Here is a 14,473-nt window from a genome sequence, read left to right on the forward strand (position 1 = left end):
AACCCCAAACAGAGGGTAAACAGAGCGCCCCCTTCCCCTCTCCGAACCATTCATATATAAAACACTTAAATATTGAAATTTCCCTCAGAGAGCAAAGGAAAAAAGAAAGAAACAAAGAAAGAAAAGAAAGAAAAGAAAGAAAAGAAAGAAAAGAAAGAAAAGAAAGAAAAGAAAGAAAAGAAAAGAAAAGAAAGAAAAGAAAGAAAAAAGAAAAGAAATAAAAGAAATAAAAGAAAGAAAGAAAGAAAAGAAAAGAATAAAAGAAAGAAAAAGAAAAGAAAGAAAAAAAGAAAGAAAAGAAAGAAAAGAAAGAAAGAAAAGAAAGAAAGAAAGAAAAGAAAAGAAAAGAAAGAAAAGAAAGAAAAGAAAGAAAGGAAAAAGAAAAGAATAAAAGAAAGAAAAAGAAAAGAAAGAAAGAAAGAAAAGAAAGAAAAGAAAGAAAAGAAAGAAAGAAAGAAAAGAAAAGAAAGAAAGAAAAGAAAGAAAAGAAAGAAAGAAAGGAAAAAGAAAAGAATAAAAGAAAGAAAAAGAAAAGAAAGAAAGAAAAGAAAGAAAGAAAGAAAAGAAAGAAAAGAAAGAAAAGAAAGAAAAGAAAGAAAAGAAAGAAAGAAAGAAAAGAAAGAAAAGAAAGAAAAGAAAGAAAAGAAAGAAAAGAAAGAAAAGAAAGAAAAGAAAGAAAAGAAAGAAAGAAAGAAAGAAAATAAAAGAAAAGAAAGAAAGAAAGGAAAGAAAGAAAGAATGAGAGAGAGAGAGGGAGAGAGAAAGAGGGAGAGAGAGAATCTTTGACAGGGTTTCTGCCTTTATTAGGAAGCCAAAATTTGTTTTTTAAATTTTGCGGGATTTTTTTAAAATATTTTTTCTCCCCAACTGCGTAAGGTGAGGCAGAGAGGAAGTCAAGGCAGACTCAATGGGAAGTCGGGTGCTTCATGTTTGTCTGGCTAGGCCTGTGTTTGCGTTTGACATCATGGTGAAGGGGGGAATCTTCCCTTCGACACGAATTGTTGACGCCAATTTGGGGACCTCCGGAAAGTAGCTGATAAAAGCCTGATAAGAGACCTTATCCCAGTTTCTTGGCTCGTCGGGCAGGGCTGAACGGGAGGGTTTTTTCTTCCATTTTCTTTTTGCCAAAAATAAGGACCCCCACAGCAGATCTAGAGGTAAAAAAATGTTCCAACCGATGCTGCTTCTTCTCCTCCCCTCTCTCGCTTCTCCGTCCTGGCTACGTCGATTCGTTATGGCTCATAGATTTGCCACCATTCAATGCTCCGGAGACGCTTCTGCTTTTCGTCGGCGTTCCACTGCCAGACCGCGTGAATTCGGTAAGGTCGTGGAGGGAAGGTTCTTTGTACATGGCCACTGGTAGGAAGGGGGGAGAAAGGAAAGTCAGCGAGGAATCACAGAGGGGCCTCCCGCTTGAGCAGGGGGTTGGACTAGAAGACCTCCAAGGTCCCAACCCCATGAGCCTACGATTCTATCTTTTATCCAGGAACTGACTTCCAGGGGATTGCTCCTCAACCAAAAGAGGCAGAAAGCTCAGCCTGATGTCTACTCAAGGGATCTTGGGCCAACTGAGCCAAGGTGGCGCAGTGGTTAGGGTGCAGTACTGCAGGCCACTTCAGCTGACTGTTATCTGCAGTTCGGCGGTTCAAATCTCACCGGCTCAAGGTTGACTCAGCCTTCCATCCTTCCGAGGTGGGTGAAATGAGGACCCAGACTGTAGGGGCGATATGCTGATTCTGTAAACCACTTAGAGAGGGCTGAAAGCCCTATGAAGTGGTATATAAGTCTAACTGCTATTGCTATTGCTAACTGAAAGTTTCTTGACCTAGCCTTCCCCTAAGGTAGGCTGGGGTGAGGCTCAAATGGGAGGGGGAATAGCAATAGCAATAGCAGTTAGACTTATATACCGCTTCATAGGGCTTTCAACCCTCTCTAAGCGGTTTACAGAGTCAGCATATCGCCCCCCATAGTCTGGGTCCTCATTTCACCCACCTCGGAAGGATGGAAGGCTGAGTCAACCTTGAGCCGGTGAGATTTGAACCGCTGAACTGCAGATAACAGTCAGCTGAAGTGGCCTGCAGTACTGCACCCTAACCACTGCACCACCTTGGCTCTTAGAAGCCCCCCTGAAGGCAGTGGTGAAATCTAATTTTTTTTGCCACCGGTTCTGTGGGTGTGGCTTGAGGGGGGAGTCATGTGACTGGGTGGGCGTGGCCATCCTCCCACTTTTTAAAGCATTTTTTCCTGCCTGTTCACCTTCCTCAGGCTCTGGAGGCTTCCCTTAAGCCTCCAGGAGGGCAAAAAAACGGCCTCTCCAAGCTCCGGAGGCCTCTGGAGGCTGGAAATGGGCCCATTTGTGGCCTTTGTGAACTTCCAGTAGGACCATTTTTCGCCCTCTCTGCACCTTTGCATGCGCCCTGGATCCGAAATGGGCCACGTGGAGATTCAAGGAAAGGGCTGGGGAGGCAGCCAGGAGTGAGATTCGGGGGGTTTGTCTGAACTGCACAGAATCTTAGCTAGATTCTGCCCTCACACGCCTACTGTAGAAATAGGAGACCCGACTCTGGTTGAAGGCATGCATGGAATTCTCCCTCCCGTTTTCATGCCAACTTGATAACGGTCATGGAAAAGGCTTTACAGGTTGAGAAACTCCCCACAGCCCACCTCTGCATACAGACACACACACACACACACACACAGACACACACAGAGCCAAGGATAAAGAAGACTCAATGGAGCAGAGGACCACGGCCAACCCACCAATACAGTGTTTCTCAACCTTGAAGACTTGAAGTCCACAGGACTTCAACTCCCAGAATCCCCCAGCCAGCACAGCTGGCTGGGGGAATTCTGGGAGTTGAAGTCCACAGGACTTCAAGTCTCCAAGGTTGAGAAACACTGCACCAGTAGATTCTCAAAACCCCTCGAGAGGAACGTCAAAGGAATTCTCTTTTTTTTCAGGGAGGGGGAAACCAAACAAACCAACTGGCATTCAAAATCCTCTGCCAATGGCCGAGGCCAACCGAAGGGCGTTTTTACCTTTTAGCGGTTTGGGGAGGAAGTGTGCCGCGGGCTTGTTTTTCTTGACGTGGTTGCCCTTCATGACTTCGCCTTCTTTGTTGAGGCCCAAGTACCAGCCTCTTCCCGATTGCATCTGCCGGTAGATCATGGAAGAATACGTGACGTAATAGTTTTCAAAAACGGATTCCTTGAACTTGCATTCCGGCGTGAAGTGCTCCTGTGGGAAGGGGGGAAGGAGGGAGGGAGGAGGAAGGGAAAGAAAGGAACAGACAAAGAAGATCAATATTTGCACAACATCCCATCCGTTAATGCAGAAACGATTCGATCTTTTGCTGGGCCTCGGCCCCTCCCTGCTCCGCTCCTCTTTCCTTTCACCCATAATGTAGTTTGGGGAGCAGACGGCGTCTCCAGGCCATCCACAACATCTGACAGTGAAGAAATATCGATCGCCGGGAGAATTTCGCTACTCCATCACGACCGGCAGATCTCGGAGGGAGATCTGTACAGGAAAAGGTGTTTAGCATGGATGGGTGGGGAGAGAGATAAATGAGGATCAAAGGATGGGCGTGGAGAGTAAAGGCTCTTTTGCTAAGTGGCTGATATTAATGCAACATTTACCAGCTACCGCATTACACCGCTTTTATCGGACCGCTGCAGACCGGGGTGCTTTTGAAAGCTCATGAAGGTGACCGGAAGCCAGTTATCAAATGACCCATGATGGTTTTGCAACATGGGCTTTTTTTAGCAACAGCCAGGTTCCTGCAAGAAACAGTCTTAACTGGAAATGGCTCCTGTCAGGGGTGGGATTCAGCCGGTTCGGGACCGGTTCGGGCAAACAGAGTGCTAATTTTACATCTGGTTCCCCCAACTGGTTGTTGCAAGAACTGGCTGCCTCTCCCACCCTGCCCCTCCCAGGAGTCTCCACACAGCCCGTTTTGGATGCCAGGTAAGTGCATTGCCTGCACGGAGGCTCAGGGAGAGCAAAAACTGGGCCTCCTGGAAATTCTGGAAGCCCAGAGGTGGGCCCGTTTTTGGCCTCTGGAGCCTGGGGGAGATCTTTTGCACCCTCCCAGAGTCTTGAGGAAAGCCTCCGGAGCCTGGGGAGGGCAAAAATGACCCCCCTGCCATGGTGCAGGAGGCCGGTTAGGCCATGCCCACCATAACCACGTCCACCCAGCAACCTGGCAGAGAACCTGTTGCTGAAATTTTTCAACCCCACTCCTGGCTCCTGTCATATGATTAGAAGAACCTCCATGGAAAAGGTTTTGCGAGACACGTACTTCTGAAGTCACCTTTCAAACTTCTTCAAGCTGGAGTTGACTTGGCAACGTAATTGTAGACTTGGAAGGATCTGACAACTCACTAATAGACAGCTGTGTAAATGATGTACTTATCTGTAGTGTTCAGTATGGGGAACATCTCCCAGATGTTCTCCTAAAAACTTTGCATCGAAGGAGACCTCACTGCTGTACCTACTAAGATCCACGGGTAACTTCTTAGAAGACCTGAAGTTCAATTTTCACAAGTGCATGACTTTAGTCTTTAGAGGACTAAAAACATACACAGGACTTAAGTGACTGCCCAAAATTCTCCTGAAATAAGGACTGGGTGATATTTCTAACATTATCCCGTGAAACCCAGGGACACATGGTCCCCTCTGAGACAACGCTGTTGGGTTGTGATGTGAGATAGGACAGAAGAACTAACTTGGGTTTCAAGGTTAAGAAAGCTCTCGTGGAATTGAAGATTCAGTGTCCCCACCTCCATTTTGTGATGGCGGCAGAAGTGGTAGAATTAGATGGGCCACCAGATCAAACAAATGGAGTTGGCTGTTTTATCCATTTAGACCAGTGTTTCTCAACCTTGGCCACTTGAAGATGTCTGGACTTCAACTCCCAGAATTCCCCAGCCAGCATTCGCTGGCTGGGGAATTCTGAAAGTTGAAGTCCAGACATCTTCAAGTAGCCAAGGTTGAGAAACACTGATTTAGACACTCTAAAAGATCTAGACTGCAAGAATCCAGACAGACATGCTAGATGGCCATAATACCACGCCTTTCCTTCATTTATTTTCTTCTACTGTAAAAACAACCCTACTTTATGTCTCAGGTGGACTCTAGAAATTTTAACTGCTCTCCAAATTGCTCCGTGAACTTTTGTGATAGAATCGGAGATTGATCTGGGAGTCTCTGAATCTAGTCCAACAGCCTAACTATACTCCGCAAACATTTTAATTTGATAACAATACAGATCCAGGGGTGAAAATCATGCTGGTGTTACCGGTTCAGATTTTGACTGACCAGTCACAGAACTGGTTTCCAGCAATACGGAATGTTGACTGGAGTGGCGTGGTGGCCTAGAGGTGAAGCTCACAATTCAGGAGGTTGTGGGTTCAATCCTAGGTAGAGGCAGATATTTCTCTCTCTCTGGGCACAGTGGGAATATATCTGCTGAACAAAACTCCACATTGACAACAGGGAAGGGCATCCAGCCAGTAAATGCTTTGCTAACTCCATTCAGTTGCCCAGGCTCCACCCTCGCAAGGGATTAAAAGAAGACGATGAATGCGGAACGTTGACTAGCCAGATTGATTCTGACTTGGGATTGATGTGTACACAGTCTGTCGTGGATGTGCACATATTTTACATGCTTGCGCGCAGATATTTCTTTAAGACACAGCATAAGGAGGCGACCCTGGTATTCTTCAAGTCGCAAAAAAACCAACAACAACAGAAAAAAACACGCGCTGAAGTAAACGGGTGGGAAGGAGATGGGACACCATGGAGCTCATCATCCAATTACGAGCACTAAAAGAGAACCCCGGAGTGTGTGGAGAAGGTGATTATAGCTTCAGAACAGCAATTTGCTGTGTTTAGAGGCTGCACAACTTGCTGCATTCAAAAGATGGATGTTCGAATTAGGAGCCGAGTCTCTCTGCTGTCATCAAGCCAATTTCTTCTGGGGGGCCCCTTGCAAGAATGGCAGCCTGAAGAACCGTTTCCGTAGACGGGCGTCCTTCTGAGCTTCATTAACGCCCACAAGACAAATGCTTGAATGGAAAACTACCTGAGGGTATAGACAATCCTCTCCACTTTGAATGGAGGTCCAGAGGAACTGACCCTATGGGCCGCCATCTGGTAGAACAGTTTGCCACACCAAGAGGGGCTTTCTTCTCAGTTGGCGATCTGGGGTCGTCCATCAGAAGTGTTCTACAGAGACTGGTATTGAGCTGGAAGTTATACAAGATGAGCTCCAAAACTCTTTCAACCTGGTGATTTTATGATTTATGGCCTTTGAGAAGAAATGACCAAGGAAGGCGTCATTGTTTCCCCTCAATTATAAAGAGTCCAGCGGGTTTTTGGAGCTGAACCAACATCGGAGGTCCCTCTCCAGACATTATTCTTTGAATGGTGCGGGGGACAAAGCTAAAATAAGCGAGGTTGGCTCATTTGGAGAACCGCAAATGCCCCTTCCCACCAGTTGCCAGCTTCTAAGGTCAAACAGGCCAGCGTGATGGTTGGCCACACTCAAGTGTTTCGAGTTCCTTGAATAAGGTGGAAGTGGTGAGTGAACTTCCCTCCCTCAAAAATCTTATAACTTTAGGAACTGCTAACGGACCGCCGAGTACTCCAACATGGAGCATCAAAGTAGTGAAGCCGATGTGCTCCCCGGGATCCTAATCAAAGTGGTACTTTGAGTGATTGTGCAGATAGATTGTACTACATGCGCAGCGTACGCTGAAGAGCTGCTCACCCTCATCCCAGTCTGTGAAAATCACCTTTTCAACCTCTGCTTTGCTGCTGCTTCGGCTGCCATTGAAACGGAGAGGGGGGGCATGGTATTTGGGAAGGGAATCATTGTGTGCGGGAGGAAGATTCTAGACGCTGTCCTGACCACCTTACTGTGCATGTGGAGGAAGGGAGTTTCCCGCCAAGGTTAACTGTCCAGCATTCCATCCTGGTGATGTTTTTTGAAGATATCTCCCACCTGACAGTTGGGTGCATTATAATTGGACTATGGACTGGGGTGCCAAGGGGAGGGGATTGAATTATACATGATATTATTCGCTTGAGAGACCGCCTACTGCCAATTACCTCCACTCGACCAATTAGATCGCATAGATTAGGCCTCCTCTGAGTTCCATCTGCCGGTCAATGTCGACTGGCAACCACGCGGAGGAGAGCCTTCTCGGTGGCAGCTCCGACCCTATGGAACGATCTCCCCGTGGAGATTCGTACCCTCACCACCCTCCAGACCTTCCGCACAGCCCTCAAAACCTGGCTATCCCGTCAGGCCTGGGGTTAAAGGCCGTAACCCACCCGAATTGTATGAATGTTGTGCTTTTAATGATGTATTGTCTTATGTGTTAATCTGTTTGTTTTCCCCTCCTTTCGAATTGTAAGCCGCCCTGAGTCCCCCCAGGGAAAAGGGCGGCATATAAATAAACTACTCCATACTCCAAGCTTTCACGCCTAATTGACCAGATTCAGCTTAGCTTTGCTACTGTTCGTTTATCATTAGTAAAAGTACACTTGATTTCAAACAAATGGAGTTGAGTGGTTTCTTTCCTGATTACTAAATGAAGTTGCAGCTGACACACCTTTAAAAAAACGATTTCATCAAATCCCTTTGCACTTGTTCCAGGATGTCTGGTTGCCATTCCAACCTCTTTGGTTCCCCCCAAATGTGGCTCCTCTGTTGCACAGTTCACGAGGCTTATTAATCCAGGCTCCCAGCTTTTCATTCATCCGAAATCAGACAAGGGTTTTAATTTAAAATGTCACAACACTGAGTAATGCTTTTGACAGATCGGTAACAAAGCGGCGAGGTTAATGAGGAATTGGTTAATTTCCGACGGCGACGAAGCCGTCACACGTCCCGTTTCTCCCCCCCCCGCCCCTGAAGTGATCAATCCCAAATTAAATCAAGTGTGGGTGATAAGCTCACGCGAAGAAGCGGAATTGGCAGTCAGGAAAAATGAACAATAGGAGAGGCAGCGCAAAGAGAAAGTTAAGATGTGACAATACGTGCGGAGCAGTCCGTAAGAGGGAAAAAAACGCAACCAGTTTAAATGATCAAAAATGAAAACAGATAAATAAAATACAAAAAATATTCTGGCCTGGGTGTTCTTTTTCCTTCCATTTTTTCTTGGCAATCTTCCGTCATCTCAAAATCCTATTTTCTTGACGATAAAATCTTTGAATTGAGCTGGATTCCTGGTAGTTTAATCCACAAAGCAGCAGTACAGAAATGGTTCATTATTGTCTTTTGTCTGAGATTTTTTTTAAAATAAATAAATAAATTATATTCTTGTCTATCAGAACTATCTGAAATTTCTAATAAGTTCTCATCGGAAATCCAAATCAAAGGTGAAGATCAAGGATTCCCCTTGGAATTGAACACATGCGAAAAGATCTGTAGACTCCTTTTCTCTTTCGGTTTTGCAAACCACAAGACACCAAAACTATTAATTTAAGGAGTCTTTTCTTATTTTGTGGACCATTACCCAGCAATCTATAAGATTCTCCCTTTAGAAATTAGGCCTTAGAAATCTTTGTCTCCGTGATATTTTAATTTCGTTGGTTTGGTTCTATTCTAAACAGCAGCCCTGGACAATTGAGGCTCACAGCTGGATCCAGTGCAGAGACTTCCAGGTGAGCTGGCTGAGAGGACCATTCACGCAGTTGGAAGTTAAAGAAGTGATTAGCAGATTCGGATGGAAAATGGACTGTTTAATACTTTGAAGGAGCAGAAAAACCCACCCTTTCTCCCTCCCTTCCTTTTTCCTTCCTCCCTTCCTTTTTCCTCCCTTCCTTGATTTTCTCCTTTGATTTCCTTCCTTTCCTCCCTCCCTCCCTTGATTTCCTCCTTCCTTCCTTCATTTCCTTTCTTCCTTCTTTGATTCCTCCCTCCCTCTTCTTTTCCTTCATTCCTCCCTTGATTACTTTCTTTCTTTGATCTCCTTCCTTTCCTCCCTACCTACGTTGATTTTCTTCCTTCCTTCCTTCCTTCCTTCCTTCCTTCCTTCCTTCCTTTATTTCCTTCCTTCTTTGATTTCTCTCTCCCTCCTCCCTCCCACCCTCCCTCCCCTTTTCCTTTCTTCCTCCCTTGATTTCTTTCCTTCTTTGATTCCCTTCCCTTCCTTTCTTCCTTTCCTTCCTCCATCCCTCCCTTGATTTCCTCCATCCTTTCTTCATTTCCTTTTATCCTTCTTTGATTCCTCCCTCCCCCTCTCCCCTTTACCTTTCTTCTTCCCTTGCTTGCTTGCTTGCTTGCTTGCTTCCTTCCTTCCTTCCTTCTTTCCTTCCTTCCTTCCTTGATTTCCTTCCTTCCCCTATTCCCTTCTATCGACTCTGTGCCCCAATGTGCAATTGGGATCTTAAATCATACGCATCCGCTTGAAAACAACACCTACACCAGAACTTTCCATAAAATGGCCAAAAGCAATCCATTGGCATGAGGGGATGCCACAAAAGTCCAGCTCCTAAGCAACTTGATGAAATAACCACATTTTCGTCTGTTTCTTAAAAAAAAAATCTCCAGACACGAGGATGGACTTCCTGCCCTCTCGCCCCAGTCTGCCAGCCCAGATCTGTCTGGTTGACTCGGTCCCACAATTTTCTTCGGACTCCTTCTGCCTTAATCACTGTCTAACTGGTTTCATCATTCGATTTCTGCGCACTAAATTATAAGTTTGGCGGGCGGCTGTTGTTAGAAACGCCAGGGGTACAGCAGCAAAGGGATGATAACAGTAATAAATGCCAAGAAAAGGGGGGGATTTGTTATTTAGATTGGAATGTGGCAACCAAAGCTTCATTTTAGGCAAACAAGATTAAATGAAGAGGGTTGGCAAGACACGCCGACCAAGGGAGGAAAGAAGATCAATAGGATGTCATTTCAAAATATAAAAAGATGGGTTTTTCCACCCTCCCACACACACACACATCTAATTGAGCCAGTCGGCATTATTAAATTAAGGCTTTCTCAAGATGAAAAAGTACCGAGTCTTTCTGCCTAGCTCTTCTCTTCTCACCCCAAGTGCCAAGGTGCAGTTATAAAATTACAATAGCAATAGCAGTTAGACTTATATACCGCTTCATAGGGCTTTCAGCCCTCTCTAAGCAGTTTACAGAGTCAGCATATCGCCCCCAACAACAATCCAGGTCCTCATTTTACCCACCTCGGAAGGATGGAAGGCTGAGTCAACCTTGAGCCGGTGAGATTTGAACAGCCGAACTGCAGAATTGCAGTTAGCTGAAGTAGCCTGCAGTGCTGCATTTAACCACTGCGCCACCTCCGCTCCCAAAATAAAATCTTAGGGTCCCAGACGGGGCTGTGAAAGTCCTGGAGAGAAAAATGTCCAATCTTCCTCAATGAGATGTTTTCCAAAATGGACCAGATCCACGTTCCCAGAATTCAACCTATTGAGAACTTGATAAGAAAGTCCGGTCTACCATGAATGGTTCCAATCCTTCAGGATTTTCAAGACAAAGACTTGGGAAGCGATACTTAGCTTTTTGTCTGTTGGAAAATTTAATTCTCCTGGTTCTCTGGAAAAACTACTATTTAAAGAAGAAATAGAGGGAAACGAGTAACAGCTGCTCAGCCACCTAAATCACAGGTGTCAAACTCAATTTCATTGAGGGATGCATCAGGGCTGTGCTTGACCTCAGGGTGGTGGGGGCTGGGTGGGCATGGCCAGCTTAACACCACTCACTAGGCATTACCGACTGAGTCGGTGTGGGTGACTGTGTGGGCATCGCCACCTTTACACCACTCACTGGGTGTTACCGACTGAGTGGGTGTGGCTGATTGGGTGGGCATGGCCAGCTTAACACCACTCACTGGGCATTACCGACTGAGTGGGTGTGGCTGATTGGGTGGGCATGGCCACCTTTACACCACTCACTGGGTGTTACCGACTGAGTGGGTGTGGCTGATTGGGTGGGCATGGCCAGCTTAACACCACTCACTGGGCATTACCGACTGAGTGGGTGTGGCTGATTGTGTGGGCATGGTCACCTTTACACCACTCACTGGGTGTTACCGACTGGGTGGGTGTGGGTGACTGGGTGGGCATGGCCAGCTTAACGCCACTCACTGGGCATTACTGGACTCCACTCTGCAAGGGATTATGGAGTCGTTAAATTGGTTTGGAACATAAATCATGTTTCAAATCAACAACTGTGTTGTTGTTATTTTGTTGACTCTGCTTCTAGTTTTTCAAACCTCTCTGGGCCACCCAGAGTTGCAACTTTCTACTTGGACAATCCCATCAATTGATAAAATAAAATAAAAAATCCTGGAAAATTGAAAGTAAATAAATCCTTCTGCTTTTCTATCTTTTTCTTCAGGCATTTAGGATTTTTTTTTTTACTTTTTGCTTGTGTTTTCCAGTTTGCTCGGGGATTGGAGGTGTTGGGTGTGGGAGAGGAGAGTGACAGCTGGTGTGTGACTATTTTCTGTGATGTCCCTTCCCAGTTTTGCCCAAACTTTTCAATCTGAAAAAGGCCCCTGGGAGAAATATAAGCCTAGGAAGCCAGATGGATTGGTGTGGAGATGATCTCATCATGAAAAGCTAAATAGTTAAAAGTCCTTCTCGGCTACCTGGTACCCATATAAAATACAAGGATGCTATATTTCCAGCTGTGAAGCTTTGGCTGAAATAATCTTTTCCTGGGGGAAAAAATGGAGAGAAAAAATATTGTGCAGGGTGTTTCCCTGGAAGTAAAGTAAAAGCCCATGTGAGGTAACTCAAAGTATTCCCATTCCAGAAAGAACTTCCTGTAGTTCTTTCTCAACATCTGCAACCTTAAAAGAAGTGGATTTCCACATACTGGCTGGGGAATTCTGGGAGTTGAGGTCCACATCTCTTAAAGCTTGATGGCTGCGGAATTCTGGGAGTTGAGGTCCACATCTCTTAAAGTTTGATGGCTGGGGAATTCTTGGAGTTGTGGTCCACATCTCTTAAAGTTTGATGGCTGGGGAATTCTGGGAGTTGAGGTCCACATCTCTTAAAGTTTGATGGCTGGGGAATTCTGGGAGTTGAAGTCCACATCTCTTAAAGCTTGATGGCTGCAGAATTCTGGGAGTTGAGGTCCACATCTCTTAAAGATTGATGGCTGGGGAATTCTGGGAGTTGAGGTCCACATCTCTTAAAGTTTGATGGCTGGGGAATTCTGGGAGTTGAGGTCCACATCTCTTAAAGTTTGATGGCTGGGGAATTCTGGGAGTTGAGGTCCACATCTCTTAAAGCTTGATGGCTGGGGAATTCTGGGAGTTGAGGTCCACATCTCTTAAAGTTTGATGGCTGGGGAATTCTGGGAGTTGAGGTCCACATCTCTTAAAGCTTGATGGCTGCGGAATTCTGGGAGTTGAAGTCCACACTCCTTAGCTGCTGAGGTTAAGAAACAACTGTCCAATTTCTCTCAACTCCCATTGACCCTGAGACATCTTGGATTAAAGGAATTGGCCAGGAAACCTGGAAAGGATCCAGTTAGGAAAAGCTAGCCAAAGCCATCTCATTTTAAAAGAGAGGAGATGCCCTGATTTGACCCCTGCCCCCATCCCTCAAACACTCCCCTTCTAATCAGCTACCCCATTTCCTTGAAAATAAGACCTCCCTGGATAATAAGCCCAATCGGGCTTTTGAGCGCATGGGCTAAAGTAAGCCCTCCCCCCAAAAATAAGCTCTCTCCGAAAATATTGCAACACAGCAGCAGCCATGAGGTGACCACGCTCTCTGACTCCTGCACCTCAAAAATAATAAGAAGTCTCCAAAAATATGACTGTGTACTGAAAATAAGACCTTTTCAAGGTCTTATGCATCAGGGCTGTGCTTGACCTTGGGGTGGTGGGGGCTGGGTGGGCGTGGCCAGCTTAACACTACTCACTGGGCGTTACCGACTGAGTGGGTGTGGCTGATTGGGTGGGCATGGCCAGCTTAACACCACTCACTGGGTGTTACCAACTGAGTGGGTGTGGGTGACTGGGTGGGCATGGCCAGCTTAACACCACTCAAGGTCTTATTTTCAAGGTCTTATTTTGAGGGAAACACGGTGAGTTCCCATCTTCAAAACAACTCTCGGCACCTACAGAATAATAGGGGTGCATCTAGAATTCCAAATCTGGGTTTGTTCTCACGCGTCGAGGAATCTTGGCTTGCCTTTATGCAAGTTTCTTGTTTTGAAGGAACCATTTCAAAGCCAACGGTCTTCAGTCTTGGAGCAACATCAGGAATGGGTGGAAGAGTGATTGATTAATTTGAAGATGTCCTTTGCTTTTCATTTCCTGTTCTGAGTGAGTAACGATAAGGGCAAGGTGTGAAGGAACGCAACTTGAAATTCTCAGAATAAGCTGGCAGCAAAAAATAACCTCCTGGGAGAGCTTCTTTTCTTCAAACACCATGCAAGGAATCATCATCATCATCATCATCATCATCATCATCGACACAAAAGGCCACACTGCTTGGATTCGCCCATAAATTGCACAGATATAGTAGAATATCCTAAGTTGTTGGGAAGAATTTGATACCAGATTGGTTCTTGGGAAGAATTTGAAGGCCAACCTCCTCTAAAGAATTGGTATTTGTGATTTCACCCTTGTTGTGTATACAGATAACGACAAGACTGGGCAACGGCGAAGAGCAGGAAGCTCGAGGAACATCACAAAAGGGCTGATTCTGACTGCGCAGCCTCTTAAGAACAAATGCCTCTAAAGCCAGAGTTAAGACAACCACAAACGCCATTTCTGCAAAGAAGCTGGAGAGACAGTGGATCATCTGGTTAGCTGCTGCAACAGAAGATCTCACAGACTGTCTACAAGCAGCAGCGTGACAAATTAGCAACAATGGTGCATTACAAGGTCTGCAAGAAATACCATTTGCCTACAAGCAATAGCAGTAGCAATAGCAGTTAGACTTATATACCGCTTCATAGGGCTTTCAGCCCTCTCTAAGCGGTTTTACAGAGTCAGCATATCGCCCCCAACAACAATCCGGGTCCTCATTTTACCCACCTCGAAAGGATGGAAGGCTGAGTCAACCTTGAGCCGGTGAGATTTGAACCGCCGAACTGCAGAACTGCAGTCAGCTGAAGTAGCCTGTAGCAAGAACAGGTGCGACCACAGAATAGGAACAATAATTGAAAACAAAGAAGCTGAGGTGCTCTGGGATTTGGGGATTCAAATGGACAGGCACCTGCCACATCACAGTCTTAACAATTGTTGATAACAGAAGTCTGGATAACGGACAGCCAGAACTTGGACACAGCAGAAGAGAAAGAATTTGAAAAAATTGCAAACAGAAATAAAACTAAAAAAAAATAAGCAAAGATATAACGAACCCTAATAGGAGCCTTGGATGTCAAGAAAGACTATTTTTATAAGCACCAAGTAAGAAGAAAATTTGCATTTGTACTTATAATTGCTATAAAGAAAACCGGAAGGTTCTTCCC

The 14,473-nt window shown here is 45.5% G+C and overlaps 1 protein-coding gene across 6 annotated transcripts in view; it reads right to left on the bottom strand.

Annotated features, from left to right (window-relative positions):
- Positions 1 to 724: 724 nt before the first annotated feature.
- Positions 725 to 14,473, bottom strand: part of FGF13 (fibroblast growth factor 13) — a 204,191-nt gene continuing 190,442 nt past the window's right edge. For 5 of the 6 annotated variants that reach the window (XM_087727731.1, XM_087727730.1, XM_087727735.1 and 2 more), the window contains 2 exons: positions 3,040 to 3,238; positions 726 to 1,356 (listed from right to left, as the gene is read on the bottom strand). In XM_087727731.1, coding sequence (XP_087583857.1) covers positions 1,220 to 1,356; positions 3,040 to 3,238 — 336 coding nt within the window. In that variant the 3' untranslated portion in view covers positions 726 to 1,219. Of the gene's footprint in view, positions 1,357 to 3,039; positions 3,239 to 14,473 lie in introns of all 6 variants that reach the window. The other variant, XM_087727733.1, reaches the window with a different exon arrangement.

The sequence above is a fragment of the Thamnophis sirtalis genome, unplaced genomic scaffold (genome assembly GCF_051295495.1).
Source record: "Thamnophis sirtalis isolate CommonGarterSnake01/CBP01778 unplaced genomic scaffold, rThaSir2_p1.2 scaffold_13, whole genome shotgun sequence".
Classification (NCBI taxonomy): domain Eukaryota; kingdom Metazoa; phylum Chordata; class Lepidosauria; order Squamata; family Natricidae; genus Thamnophis; species Thamnophis sirtalis.